Genomic DNA, 14,992 nt, shown 5'->3' with positions numbered 1-14,992 from the left:
TCCACCCCGCATGGCCCTTTATGGCTTGATCCTTCTCTGCCCCTTCCCCCACTGATGGGCCTCATCCTCTTTTGGGTTGCTTTTATTATTACCATTGATCCCTTATATTATTTGTACCAGGACTTCCCTGTGCTAGGCTCTGTGTAACAAGGACAGTCCTGCCCCCAAAGAATTTACAACCCAAGTCAAATGTTCCTAATGGCATCCGATGCTAATGCTAATGGGGATGAGCAATTCTCCAAGCTGGCTTCTCTGTGCCCCGGACAGCATGGCCTTAAGTGGGCCTCAATTAGAGCAAAGCTCAGAAGGTTCGTTTCAGGTCAGTGCCCAGAAGTATAGGTGAATAATCCCAGCCTTGAATGACACCAGGCGGGGAATCGCTCAAGTAGGTGGTTCTTGTGCTGGGATTGGTATACCCCACTGGATCAGAAGTCCCATCAGAGTCGTCTCTCTCGCAGCTTTCATTGCTTCCAGCTCTGGAGCACAGAAGTTCAAGGGCTGCTGAGAGCGTAGGGGGTGGGAATATTACATTCAAAAGAAGGTTTGGCTGGTGGGGGTGAGGCTTCTTAATTGAGCCAACCCAGTTCGCTCACCCTTAGTTGGCATGTGCCTCTTACAATGAATAGTTTGCTGCTGGTTTACAGCTGGCTAGCGGTGGTTTGTATAGGAAGCCATTCAAGGGTATAAGGAGAGAATGAATGGTCCAATGGTTAAAGCACTGGACGGGGATTCAGGAGACCTGGGTTCAGTTCCCAGCTCTGACACGGACTCCATGTGACCTTGGGCATGTCAAGTAATCAGTTTGGGCCCCAGTTCCCCATCTGTAAAATGGGTTTAATAATCCATTCTTCATCTGCCTTGTGTTTCAGCTGGGAGCTGTCCAGGGCAGGGACTGTCCTGTACTATGGGTGTTTGCAGTGCCCAGCAAAATGGGACCCCATCTCAATTTGGAGCATCTAGGCACTGCCATAATGGGGAAAATTAATGAGAGAGACTTGTTCATGTTGCAGTAGAACAAGCACTCACTCAGTCAGTGTGTGGAGCCGTCGCTTTGGTTTTCAAGTTCTCTGTTACTGTTCTCTAGAAACCCCCCTGTGTTGAAACCATAGTTTGTTTGTTTTCCTGGTATGTATGTATATGTATTACAACAAAATTCAACTCACTTTAACTCAAAGTAACATGGATCAAAGCACTTAGAGGGGCACTATGAATATAAAACTTAAAAGAAATATCTTTATCTGTGATTCAAATAACATCTTTTAGGATCACACTTTTTATACTAATGATGCATTCCTGAAGGTCTAATAAATGATTGCTAGATGTTTTAATCAACTATTATAGATTCCAACAGCTCAGTAAGTCACTTATAACCATGGTTTATGACTAGAGTTTATCACAACGGGGTTTTTTCTCTGTGGAAAATTTTAACTTTTCATTGGAAAAAAATTTTTTGATTCTGAAATGCCACCACACCATCTCATGGGATTTGTAGTTCAAATGTCTCGTGCCCCCATTCTCCTCTATAAGCCAGGGTCCCTAGTTGAACTGCCTCTCCCATGATGCACTATTGCCCTCCCTCAGGGGCAAAGAAGGCTGTGCGTCATGGGAATTGCAAAACTGTGGTGTCATTTCTAAAGCAAAATATTTGTTTCTAGGCAGTTGGGTTTTTTTAAAATTCAAAATTGAATTTTCTCTAGAAAACTCTCTCTCTCTCTCAAAAATACTCAATTTTCCACTGGAGAACAGTTTCAACAGAAAACTTTCCACCAGCCCTGCTTATAACACCATCTGCTGACATGCTTCTAGCTGTCTAGAACATATATTACTCATGTCTATAACAGGCTTCTAACATCTATTATTAATCTTTTATAACTATTTATCTGTGCCTCATGAACAAAAATACCTTCCATCTTTCATACCATTCAGAGAAAGTATTTTAATAGGCTCTCTCCCTTTCAACTATTTGTCCCACTTTACTTTTCATGCTCTCTGCTGGGATAGTGGAGAATAGTTTGGTTAATTTCATTTCCTGCCGTGTTTGTTTTTTATTTATCATCATCTATTGTCAAGGGAATCTCCCAGGCACATGTGCATATTATATATTTTTAAAAGTATGATTTCATACAAGTCAAACAAGTGTCATTTGATAGGGATTCCCCTCAATCCTGCCCCAATCTCTGGAACGAAAAGGGTTCACAGACGAATTAATGATACCCAAGAGATGAAACAGACTCCAAGGCAGCTGGCCAGTTGGCATGGACATCTGATCTTAGTCCATCACCAGATCAGTGACCAAGACCAGGGATGTTTCCATGCCATAGGCCCAAGTCCCTTGAGCCTGATATCTGGCAACCTGAGGACATCAGGCAATACCAGAGGTGTGCACCAGATGACTTGGCACTAGCAAGATTAAAGGCCCCGTACCTTAGCTGGCATAGATTGGTGCGTCTCCACGGACTTCAGCAGAGCCAAGCTGATTTACATCAGGTGAGAATCTGGCCCACAAACTTCAAGACCAGAAGGGACCAATGTGATTGTCTAATCTGACCTCCCACCTAGCAGAGGTCATAGAATTTTACTGACAGAAAAAAGCTTGGAAGCCTTTCCCGTAAAGTTTTGTACATCTCTCTCGCTCGCTCGCTTTATTAAAAACAAATAGAAAGGCCAGGCCAAAAACTAGCTGACAAGCGTCCCCTTTCCCGAATTGCCTGCGCCTGGCTGACTCACTGTGAATAATGGTGTCCAGGCAGGGAAGGGAGAGCCTAGGCCCCCACGTGTGCGTGTCCTGCAGGATCACAGTTCAGCGTTCAGGGCATTGCGATGTCTCGGGCTGGCAAAGCAAATTTTCAGGGCCCTTCGCTGGGGCTGCGGGACCTGAGCTAAGCTGTCCTGAAATCTTCTGAGCTACCATTGACTGTTTTAGGCTGTGATGGTACATCACAAAGAGCTTGTTTCAACAATTAGTCCCCTTCACTCACTCTCGTATGCCTTTCAAGGGGCACAAGGGCTGGTGCTACCCTGCTCACTAGACTAGGGATTAGCGTTCCAGTTCTCCTTTGTTCAGACATCCCTATTCCTCATCTCTCCATCTGCACACACCTCACTCTCTCTTCCCCTTTGTTTCCTTTATTATCACTTGAACTTTTCTCTGTTTTCTTCCCACTTCGTCTCACCCACCTGCTTGTCAGGATCTGACAACCCGGAGAGGCCAGCCTGGTGCAGTAACGTGGATTTAGAACCCACCCCCGTTGGAGATAAGGGGTTAGAAAGTTAATTTCTTCAGCTCAATTAGGCCTTTGTGCATGGCCAATCCGTCTCAGCCCTTGTGCAAGTGTACCAAGAACATAGCTCCCGGAGGGTGAGAGGAGAGGGGTATCCCCTCCTGTGGAAGGGAGAAAGTGGCCTGTAGAAATGTGCCCCCCTGTTTAGCCCGACCCTTTAATTCCCTTCCACTGCACAGAAGTGAGCTGTAGCATTAACCAGTGCTCTGGGTAAGAGGTCAGTTAAACAAGCCCGGGAAGGACTCCAGTCATTTGAACGGCTCCATGAGTTTCCTGCACCAGTCATCGACTCCCCCTGATGGCTCACGTGGAGCATTGCACTTGCAGGGGAACAGCTCTTTGCACGCCAGGCCAGCACAGTGCATGAGCACTTCTGCCAGCACTGCCCCGCATGGGTCGCATCGGGGATCTCACCCCCGCAGCGATCGCACCCTCAGAGCTGGCAGGTTTGTTTCTGGCTTGGGGGAACGCCACTTCCACACCCGTCACTCTCATTAGAACCTGGCGCCGTTCACGGGAGGTGAATAATGGTTAGAACAAGGGACGGGGAGTCGGCACGTCTGGATTCCCCTCCTCACCCAGAGTCAGGAATAGTGTCCAGGATTTAGAGCCTGGGAGTCGGAACACCCAGGTTCTATTCCTAACTCTGGGCGTGTTCTATTTCTCCTGACTGCCTCAGTTTCCCCACCTGTAAAACAGAAACATTACAATTTAGCCGAACTGGCCAAAATTTTTCATTCTAAAACATTTGAGGATGGAAAAATTGCCTTTTCTCCTCCTCCCTCTCCCTTCTTCTCCCCCCTCAACCCCCCCCCCCACAATATTTTGCAGAAAACTGTTTTTTTTCCCCTAAATTTGTAATTTTTTTATAGGGAAAAACTGAAATGTTCTAGTTTTGGAAGGGGGTCTCCACCCATCTCTTTTTCCTCCTCCTTTTTGCTGTCTTCCTTCTTCCGTTTTGCCCCTGAAAAGAAGCGGGGCCAGAAGTGGGGGAGGGGGAAAAAGTCTTAGTCTTTAAAAGCAAAAAACTTGTTTTGGAGGGGAAACATTATAATAAAAACCCTTAAATTCCCCCCACCAACCAGCTCTGACATTTCACCTCTTTCCTAGAATCCCGGCTGATCAGCAGGTAGGAGGCGCTGGGCAAGCGCAAAGCGCACAGAGAAGGAAGGAAGTGAGAGGCGAGGAAGGGGTAGTGGCGTGTTTCGGCGTGACGGTGCGTGCAGCTGCAACAGCAGAGAAATCTCGAGCACGATGGGGTGGGGGCAGGGGTTGGGAGGGAAATCAGGGCCGGGGCATAAAGCAAACATCATTAGACAAGGCAAAGATGAGAGGCAAACAGAGCAGCCAAGCCTGGCACTAAATAAATACTCTGTCGAAATGCAAAAGCCACATCACAATAAGGCAAGGAGGCTGCCTGAGAGCAGAGGATCTGAGACGAGGCGGGAGAGACCTCCCCCCACACCTCAAACAGCACCCCAACACCAGCCTGGCTAAGCAGGCGTGTGACCTTACCCCATGGTGGGTGCACTCGAAACACTGGGTGGTTTAACCTCTTCTGGGAGCCTGGACCTGGCAATGTCAGACCCCCCCGCTAATAAACTGCCCAGGTTGGTTTTTATATCTCAACCTGGCTTTCCTCACCCATCCCAATGTCCATTTCACAAGAGAACCATTAAGACTCGGGGCCATGCACTTCCAAGGGGTTATCGCTCTCTTGGCCTGCAGTTCCACGTGTTATAACAGCCACAGTGGGTCCGTCGACACTACAGTCAGGACGCAGGATTGCAGCATGTGTAGGCATCCCCGAGCTAGGTTTGGCTGAGCTATTTTGGTGGGCTAGCAGAGAAGGCACAGTGTCCTGTGCTAGGTCATATCGGTTGGGCTTGTACTCCGACAGCTACCCCGTGCCAGCGTCCGCAGCACTGTACCGTCACCGCTATTTGTAGCGAGCGAGCTCGATCAAAGCTACGTCAGATATGCCTCCGTGTGCCGCTGTGTAGACATCGCCTGTAAGAGCCCATTCAGGCAAGCCCTGCACTGGGCTGTGCCTTGAAATGCAGCTTTATAGGTGTTGGGATCTGGATCTTTGTCCAGTGGAAGACAAAAGGGAGCTCCAGCCATGAGTGGCACCTAGATAGACATGGTGGGCTTTCCGGTGAGAGAGGATCTACCTGTTTCTGGGTGGGCCACATCGTTCCTGCCCGTGCAATGTTGCATTGAAGTGTCTCTGCATGCAAGTCACTGTCTAAGGAGCTACTTCTGTTGAGAACCAGGCTGGTCTAGTGCTTAGGGCATTGGCCTGGGAATCAGGAAAGCTGGGTTCAGGGAGGGACTGTGTTTCACTATGTGTGCGTTTTCGCTTAAAAAAACCAAACCACCCACGTCAGTGAATCTTAGAGCCCAGATCAGCTGATTCAGGCTTGTGCTCCAGTTTAGATGTACAGGCTCATGCTGGAGCCTGGGCTCTGAAATCTAGTGAGGGGGGGCAGGTGGGTCTGAGAGCCCAGACTTCAGCCCAAACCAGTCCTCTACCCTGCTATTTTTAGCCCGTAAGCGCGAGCCTCATGCGGCCAAATCAGTTGACCCAGGTTCTAAGACTTGCTGCTATGGGGGTTTTTTGTATATACCTTATGTGTTTGTACAGCACCTAGCAGAATGGGCGGCCTAATCTCAGGTGGCATCCCTTGGCACCATTCGACTCTCAGCCCGTGATCTGGGTACTCCATTGATTTGCATGGATTTATATCTGCATCCCCCAGAGCAGAATTTCCTTTATGGAAAAGCCCCTGTTGAAGTCAATAGGGATGAATCCATGACGGGGTTCTACCCTAAAATCCCGCCGCACTGAATGGAGAATGTGATCCTATCTGGAGGTATTTTGAATTCTGTTGAATTCTACAGCAAGGAAGAGAATTCTCTGTTAAATTACATAGAATGGTTTTAAAAAAACAAAACAAAATTCTTTTATTTTCCATTCAATTCTTCAGCACTCTCTCCTGGCCTTCCGAATGATTTTGATTCATTTTCCTCCCACTTCATGCCCCTATTAATATATACACACACACCCATGACAGCATTGTACAGTAACGGTGGGATTCTGCTTACATTTGGGTTCCTGAGTCATTACTGTACAGTGCCGGGGTATTATTTTTTAATAAGGGTTGTGGCCTTGCTGTGCCTCCCTCCTTTAATCTGGTCTTTGTTTGAAGGAGGAATCCCAAATACACACAGGAAGGGAGGAGGTGGGAGCTGTCCAGGAGATTTATTCATTCTGCTGTGTGCTAAAGGAAGAGCTCTGTTTGCTAGCCAGAGGGCACGGGTTGAAGGGTAGTGGGATCCAGTGTAGATCCCATCTGCCAGGTGACACCTTAAGGGAAAAAAATCCCGCTCCAAGCATCCAAACTCTTCTTCATCAAAGCCCCCCTGGTCAAAGTCTCTTTCAGGGGGACGTGCCGCTGTACCGAAGAGCTGAGGGCGAGAGGTTCCCAAAGCGACGTCTTGGGGCTCCTGAACCAGTAGGGGGACCTTGGCTTGCCGCAGATCGAGCCCCTTGCTTGGTGTCTGTGGCAAAGGTCTCAAGTTTGGGGAAGGAACCCCAGTGAAAGAACCTCCCTCGTTTCCCCCCGCCCCCATTTGTTTCTAATGAGAATGGCAGAGCTTTTCTTTGCCAGTGGCCACGAGCTTGCTGCATGTGCCCCCTGTTTGTGGGAACAGCAATATGAGACCTGAGAGGCACCAGTGGGAACCGTCTCCCATGAGTGTTGGCACAGCTGCGGAAGGGGATGGGTTCGATTTCTTGTGCTGCCACAAGACTCCCTGTGTGACCTTGGACTAGTCACTTAGGCACTTCTGAATATTTTACCCAAAGTGACTTAGGAGCCTAACCTGCACTTTCAAAAGTCGCCAAGAAACTTAAGTCCCACTAACTTTCTCCTAAGGCCCTAAGTCTGATTTTCCTAAGGAAACAGTTGCTAGCTTGTTAGGGGTACGTCTACACTGCACTTTAAAACCTGCAGCGGCAAGCCTCCGAGCCCAGGTCAACAAAGGACTGAAAACCAGCTGTGTAGACTCTTGTAACCCCTTCCAAGGCTTCAGAGGCCAAGTCCCACAGTCTGTACAGCTGTTTCTAGCACTGTAGCGTGAACCTTGTGAGACCGAGTCTGTAGACACCGGTGCTGAGACTCACTGTCACAGATTTTAAAACGCAGTGTAAACATGCCCGGTGCTTTTGAGAATGCTACTTTTAATCTCTCTGTGCCTCAGTTCCCCATCTGTGAAGAAATGGGAGTAATCCTTCCTCTCTCCCATGCCTTAACTGTTTTAGGGCAGGCACTGTCTCCCACTGGTTGTGTGTACAGCGCCTAGCGCAATGAAGCCCCGATCTCAGTTGGAACCTCCAGGCAGTGCCGCACTAGAAATAAGAATAATGCAGAGAGGCTGCTGACCCAGCATCCACACTGGATGTATCGGGTAATGGTGTTGCTTTGGCAAGAGCGGATGCATTTGTTCAGGGCTCGGGGAGGAGTCATACTTTTTGTTTGATTTTGGGTTTTTTTTAACGCAAAAAGAAGGAAACGGTCCAATTGGATGAGTTTTCGGGAACTGTAACACTTTCCAGGGAGCGGGTTTTGGTCCCGGTCCCTGTCTCTCCTTTTGCCATGTTGTCTTGGCTGGTTCCTTTGTTTATGCGGCCCCCGTTCGACCTTTTAAATTGCTGTTAATGTTTTAGCGTAACGAATTAGTCTCTCATCACGAATCAGGACTCGAAATAAAAAAAAAAAAACCCTCTGAGGCCAACTTCCTGAAATTGGGGTCATTCTCATTTGCAAGGCAGAGAATCTGAGAACCTTAATGCAAGGAAATTTATTCAAAGGCAGAGCCCCGGCGTGATTAGGCCCTTTGTAATTATAGCTCGGAGAGATTCCACTCCAGCCTCCTGCCTCCCTCATGGATTAGCAAGTGAGTCGGAAAAATACACAGGATTTAATTAGAGGCAAATTAAAATTGGTAATGAAATAGGGGCAGTAGCAAATGGCAGGGAGTTGGAAGGGGAAAGGGGGAGCCGGTGTCTCTCAGGGCTGTGCCGTCTGCCTACGTGTGTGTCTCTTTATTTTACATTTAGAAATGTAAAGATGGGCGACAGAAAAGAAAAAGGGAAGGAACGGACTTCAAAAAAAAAAAAAAAGCCCACTTTGCCAAGCGTCTCCAAGCTCAGAGTGGCGATGACTGCTTCTTGTGTGCCTTTCTGATGCAGCTCACCCCTTCCCTGTCCCAGTCTGCCTTTCCTTTCCCTCCGCCACCCACCAATGGCTCAAGATCTGGCTGAGCCGAGTCTTGTGGAGGGCCCCAACTTGCCACCAGCTGAGCACCCTCAGCTCCTGTTGGCGCAAGTGGGAGCTCAGAGCGCTGGGCAGTCTCACAGGATCGAGGTTGCTGGGCCTTGGGAAGGAAAAGGATGGGGTCGGGGGGGAGAGGCTGTTTTATCCCCCGGCCGGTTGGTTGAGATGAGGGAGGTGGGGATTCTTCTGCAGGACCCTGCCTGCCGTCTCTCCTCCCCCTCTCCCTGGCTGGGGTAAGATGCAGCAAATGCTTTTGTTGAGGGGCCTGGGGGGAGGTCATATATCCCTCTAAGGGATTGTGACTAGAGGTCTGTGCTGAGTGTGGTGGTTAGGGCATTCGCCTGGGACTCAGGAGACTTTGGGTCCGTTCCCTGCTTGATGATTCACTTCCTGTGTGACTTTGGGCAGGCCAATTAGTGTCTGTGCCTCTCAGCTCCCCACCTGCTGAAGGGGGATTCTTGCCCTGCCCTGCCTCCCAGGGGTGTGATGAGAAGTGCATTAAAGACTGAGATGCCAGGGTCACAGGGGCCATAGAAGGGCCAAAGATGGCTGTCTGGGCAGGGTATCAGAAAGGGTGCCGCCTGCCTGCCTTGGAGGGGTGCGATATAGCGCAGGGGCTTGTCCCCAAGCCCTCTCCTCACCTCAGTGCGAGGGGCCCGGAGGGGGATGCCGCTTTCCGTCGGCAGAGGCAGCGAGCGATTCTCCTCGTCTCAGATGGCTAGCTGAGCGCACCGCATTTGGGGTTCGGCGATCGGCCGTGGGCTATGGTGGGCAGGCCATCAGTGACTAGAATTTACCATCTCGGATGGCTCTCAGGCCAGATGCTGGCGGGGAGGTGCCCACGCAAACTGGCACGAAACAAAATCCCCAAACACCTCAAGTAGCCGTGAAGACTAAACCCCTTCCGCCGCCCCATCCCCTCCTTGGAGATGATGTCCCGAGGGGAGAAATGCAGCGTGGGAGACACCTGTACTGGCATTGGCCAAGCAGTGTCTGGAGGGCTTCCATCTCTGGGCTGTCGGTGCCACGCTATTGACGAGTGCTGCTGTCACGTAAAGCCCCCCAGGTCAGCCCAGCACGCAGGCGGAGATGGCAAACGTCCCAGCGCTAAGGACGATCCCAGTGGTAGGACTGTCTAGCTCAGCAAGTGCGGTAGGTTGCCGTCCGCCCTACTTATAAAGTGTGAGGGAGCTGTTTCCAGAGCAGCCTCTGTGTGTGGTTCCACGCAGCGGTTGCTGTTAGTGTGTAGTTCTGTCCCCCGCCCACAGGCCGACCTCCCTGAGTAGCTGCTGAGCAGAACGTGGCTGGCTGAGAGCTTCCCCACCCCTACTGCTGCCATCAGCACGGGAGGTGGGTTTGAGGGAGGCTCGGTTGCTGGTGAGCAGGGCTGTAGGGGAGGAGGAGCGCGCTGGCTGACAGAGCCGGCTGTGGGTGGCAGGGAGGTGTCTGCTGCGTATCTTCCATCCGCTTTGATTCTCCCTTCTGTCCCCTCCGCAGAACGCCGTGCGCCACAACCTGAGCCTGCACAAGTGCTTTGTGCGAGTGGAGAACGTCAAGGGAGCCGTCTGGACGGTAGACGAAGTCGAGTACCAAAAGCGAAGGCCACCAAAGATGACGGGGTGGGTTTTTCTTCTTGCCCGCCTGCCCCTGAGAACCTCCTCTGTGGGGAGCTCAGCTGCGAAGGCAGGATCCTAGCTTGCCTCCAGGGCAGTAGCGAGGAGGCGTGGCAGATGAATCCTATCACACAGGAATCACTGCAGTGTGCCGCCCCAGGATTTCCACCACGACAAGCCTCGCCTGCCATGTGCTCTTTCAGCGATCCACCCCTTAGCCTGTTAACCCTGAGATGGGGCCTGAACTGCCAAGTCTGGATCAGAAACCCCCACAGCTCGGGGATCTTCAGACCCCGGCTTTGGTACTGACCCACGCTGGCACTTCCTTGAACGTGCCTCTTTCCCATGCATGCACCCAGCTTCTGAAGCTAAACCCTATGCACTGCTCACAAGCATGCTCAGCCCCTTGCGCATTTGCAGCTGGGCATGTATGCTCACGCTTGCCAACGTGCGACTTGAGCATTCATCAGCTTGTACATGGGCTTAGCCACGCTGACCCGTGCAAGCCCATTGGGGTGCACACCCGCGCAACGTGCAGAGGATCCCCAGCCACGTGAAGGCATTGTTGCCGGCACCGTCAGGGAAGAGCTGCTGACAGAGGCATGGGCTTGACTGCTAATCTCCTTCTGCCTCTGGCAGCCTCCTGGAGGGCCGAGGGGAGAGAAGCAGAGACCGAGGGGAAGAGGACAAGACAAAGAAACGAGGAGAAGGGGGGAAGAGAATTCAGGGGTGGAAAAGAGCGATACAGATAAAGAAATGGGGTGGAAAGAAACTGACAAACAAAGGGAGGAAAAAGACAGAAACCTACAAGGGAGGGAAGGAAACAAAAATATAAAGGAAATGCTGTTGTTGACTGGGTATAGGCCTGCAGGACTGTCCTTTAAAATGATGGCCAACCCCCTTTCCTTATCCAAAAGTTGTGGGTGGCAGGAACAAGCCACGAGCGGATCCGGGCTTGCTCAGATGGATCAAGCCCAGTGTGGATCAAGGGAGAGATGGTAAAATTGTGAGATGTCTAATGGCCATCCTTCATTCCTTACCTGCCTCCCTCTGCTGGCAGCAGGGCATGTGTCCAGGCTGGCCCATGGGTAGGGCAGCACCGTGGGGAAGTTGAAGTGCCAGGAGTCTGCTAGTGCTTTGCCCTCCGCAGTGGAGCCCCATCTCTGACCGTGCTGTTCCCTGGGCCAGGAGCTAAGAGCCGCTTCTTTTTGTTTCTCATTTGCAGGAGTCCGACTTTAGTCAAAAACATGATTTCAGGACTCAGTTACGGAGCACTTAATGCCAGCTACCAGGTAAGGCTCCTCCACTGATACCAGTCAGCTTGGGCTTGTCCTCTGCTCCTGCCAGACCCTCTCCTCCTTGCCAGAGCTTTTCTGTGGTGCAACGGCCCAAACCAAACCAGGAGAGACACGCTCCACAAGCCCCACAACTTTGCTCAGCAAGAGAAAACCGTGGAGTGCAGCTATCAAATGCACCCCACTAAGCTGGGTTTATTAACACCTTGCCCTATTGCAGTGGTTCTCAAACTGTGGGTCCGGACCCCATTTTAACGCAGTCGCCAGGGCTGGTGTTAGATTTCCTGGGGCCCAGGATTGAAGCTTGAGCCCCACGACCTGTGGCTGAAGCCTGAGCCCCACTGCCCAGAGCCGAAGCCCGAGCCCTTGGGCTTCAGCTCTTGGTGCAGAGCTCAGGTTACAGGCCCCCCCACCTGGGGGCTTCAGCTTTGCCACCCTCTTCTCCCCCTGGGGTTGTGTAGCAATTTTCATTGTCAGAAAGTGTTTGCGGTGCAACAACGTTTGAGAACCCTGCGCTATTGGATCACTGACACCAGTCATCCCGTAACCCTTCAGCCCCCGAACGCGAACGCAAACCCCTTTGAACACATTGTTGTTGTTTAATACCAATCATTTGAGAGCCCTACCTCCCGTGATACATAATACAGGAGCCCCCCGATTGGTTGCTCTTGGATGATCCAGCTGCGCTAACCCCAGTGATTCCCTATTCCTTGGCTACCAATAAGCTGGGCATCCTAGCCTCCCCAGCGTCCTGCCCATCGCAGAGACATTGGCCCCTCGGAGTCTTGCTCTCCCTTTCCTGGGCCCATGGTAGGTTGGGGAGCAGCTGTTAATGGATGGCAGCCAAGGTGAGGCATGGCATAGCCAGCTTCTACGTAGCCTTCGTCTAGCTGTTCTCCACACGGCGCCCAAACTCGTGTGTCGTTGGCCAGCTCTGCTGTGCCGCTGTCGTACGGTGCTGCTGTCAGAGGGGAGGGATAGCTCAGGGGTTCGAGCATTGGCCTGCTAAACCCAAGGTTGTGAGTTCAATCCTTGAGGGGGCCATGTAGGGATCTGGGGCAAAAATTGGGGGATTGGTCCTGCTTTGAGCAGGGGGTGGGACTAGCTGACCTCCTGAGGTCCCTTCCAACCCTGATGTTCTATGATTCACCTGCTCTCTGTCCCTTTGTTACAGGCAGCCCTGGCAGAGAGCAACTTCCCCCTCCTGAACAGCCCCACCATGATCAACACCAGCTCCACCAGCGGCATGCTGCACATCGGCCACGACGACGTGAGCAGCACCGTGGAACAAGTCAACGGCAGCAGCAGCCCCCGGCTTTCCCCGCAGCAGTACAGGTGAGCGGCGGTTCCTGGGTGCTTTCCGGCCACAGCCACAGCCGTGGACGCCACCGGAGGAAGGTGGGAACGCAAAGCTGGGGGAAGGGGAGACATTGGAAGCTTTCATGAAACTCCGTAAGCCAAGAGGACGGGGCGGAGCAGGGAGTGGATCGATAGGGGCCCATGCCGCAGAACTCGGTGTTGGAATGCCTGCGTGCAGGAGGGATCGGGGGTAAGGTTTTGCTTTGGGTTCATTTCTGCAGTTAATGAGCAGAGCCAGGATCCTAGCGTAGAGCTTTGAGGGACTTCAAGAGAACGTAGGGCTGGTGAGCGGTGCCGGATTGACAGCTCTGGACACTGAAGGCCTCTGGCCGTCCACAGAGCTCATTCAGCCCGGGCAATGGCAGTGCATGCTTCTCTCTGCTCCTGGGTCTCTTCCCTGGCTGGGAGGGGCACCTGTTCTGGATGGGGGAGATGAGCCTTCGTGTCAAAGGGTGCCAATTGTGGGGGTTTTAGGATGTTGCCAGCTCATCTCATACAGGCCTTGGAACAATAGTTGGAGGGTAACCGCCTTTGGTCACAGCAGTGACTGCCGGAGGCTAAACAGGCCCTATCCCTCATCCCCCAAACCATCTCACTCCCTCAGCACAGGCTTTAAGCTTCAACTCCCCTTGTCTCCCTTCAGCCATCAAGTCCACGTGAAGGAAGAACCTGCCGAGGCGGAGGACGACAGCAGGCCCATCTCTCTCATGGCTACCACCAATCAGAATGTGACGATCCCAGAGGACAGGGACCTGGAGGAGGAGCTGCCGGTGGAAGACTTGTCTTAAAGGCTCTCCCTCCTCACCTAGGGGCAAGCACTTCGCCCCTACCCCCCACCCCAGGCGGAGACCAAGCATCGGCTCCCATCTCCTCAAGGTGACCTTCGGCGTTAACCTGACAAAGCAAAAAGGGTTTCTTCGGTGCAACCTGTTGCTGAAGGCACGTCCCTCCTCCCCCAGACCCTCCCAGCCCTGTCCCGGTGACTCTTAACAGACTCCCACAATGGGGGACGTGCAGCGAAACAAAAAAAACAATCCCTCTCCCTTTGGTTAGTGATTGGTGAACGAGGATGGTAGGTTGTTTCTGTCCGAAAATTTCTCCTTATTCCCTCGCCCCGTTTTCCAACTTCATGGCAAAAGGAAGGCGCCTCCTGTCACGTTGGTTTTCTCGGTATTTTGGTGGGTCTCAGTCCATGCTCTGGGCTTTTCCAGTGGTGACGGGACTATTCTGTTCCATGCGAGGTTCTCCCGAAGCAACGTTCCACGCAGCGGAGGCAACGTCCAAGCTACACCCCTCCGTGAACGTTCCCCCCACCCCACCGCCCCTTTGGAAAAAATCATCTGTGATGCCAGGAACCCACCAGTCATTCTCCCCCTCAGTGGGCTTTGCACTAGGAGAAACTTTTCACCTCACAGATGCCACCTGCAGATATCCACCCGGTGGCTGGCCTGGAAGTTCCGCTCGTCCCCATCTTGGTTCCTTTCCTGGCTATGGAGGAAAGGAACCGGTTGTGTCCATAGGAGCCTGAGCTTGGCGTAACCTTACGCAGCCCCATCACGCTGCTGCCTCGAGCGGGTCTTCCCGCCAAATGCTAAACCACTTGGAGAACAGAATAGCCAACCTGGGTTTATCTCCCTCCTTCCCGACGCCTGTTCCCTCTCTGCCCTGCTCTACAGTGGCATGGTAGCATCATGGTGGCGGTCCACTTTACCCAGACAAACGCAAACACTCCACAGCAGGGGCGGATACTCTGCCCTTGAGTTTTGTTCCCCTTGGCAGTGAAGAAAGGACATCTCTCCCGCTCCGTCTCGTGTGGTGGAAATGTTGGAAGGACAGCAGCAGGGCCCGGGCGTCAGAGATCAAAACGAGGGCCGAATGACCGTTTGAATTCAGGGAAAGACTTGAGCCCTTCTCTGCCGAACAACGTATCTGGTTCCTTCTCCTGCTCCCAGCTCCCCTTCCGTCCCCATTCTGTGTCGATGAAAAGTTCTCATGGGGTGAAACACTGAGCAGGGTCTGTGCCTGCTTTGTGAAGCCTCCCTCTTCCCTTCCCAAGGGCAGGGCAGGGCATTTAAGGAAAGGGCGGTGAATGGAAGAGTCAT

General features: G+C 52.0%; 1 protein-coding gene across 7 annotated transcripts in view; it reads left to right on the top strand.

The window, feature by feature from the left end:
* FOXP4 (forkhead box P4) overlaps positions 1 to 13,678 on the top strand; it is an 87,984-nt gene extending 74,306 nt beyond the window's left edge. For all 7 annotated transcript variants that reach the window (XM_077839111.1, XM_077839112.1, XM_077839109.1 and 4 more), the window contains 4 exons: positions 10,121 to 10,242; positions 11,462 to 11,528; positions 12,706 to 12,866; positions 13,534 to 13,678. In XM_077839111.1, the coding sequence (XP_077695237.1) occupies positions 10,121 to 10,242; positions 11,462 to 11,528; positions 12,706 to 12,866; positions 13,534 to 13,678 (495 nt within the window). The remainder of the gene's footprint in view (positions 1 to 10,120; positions 10,243 to 11,461; positions 11,529 to 12,705; positions 12,867 to 13,533) is intronic.
* Positions 13,679 to 14,992: the final 1,314 nt, after the last annotated feature.

Source organism: Eretmochelys imbricata, chromosome 21 (genome assembly GCF_965152235.1).
Source record: "Eretmochelys imbricata isolate rEreImb1 chromosome 21, rEreImb1.hap1, whole genome shotgun sequence".
Taxonomy (NCBI): domain Eukaryota; kingdom Metazoa; phylum Chordata; order Testudines; family Cheloniidae; genus Eretmochelys; species Eretmochelys imbricata.
This window is presented reverse-complemented; position numbering and strand designations above follow the sequence as displayed.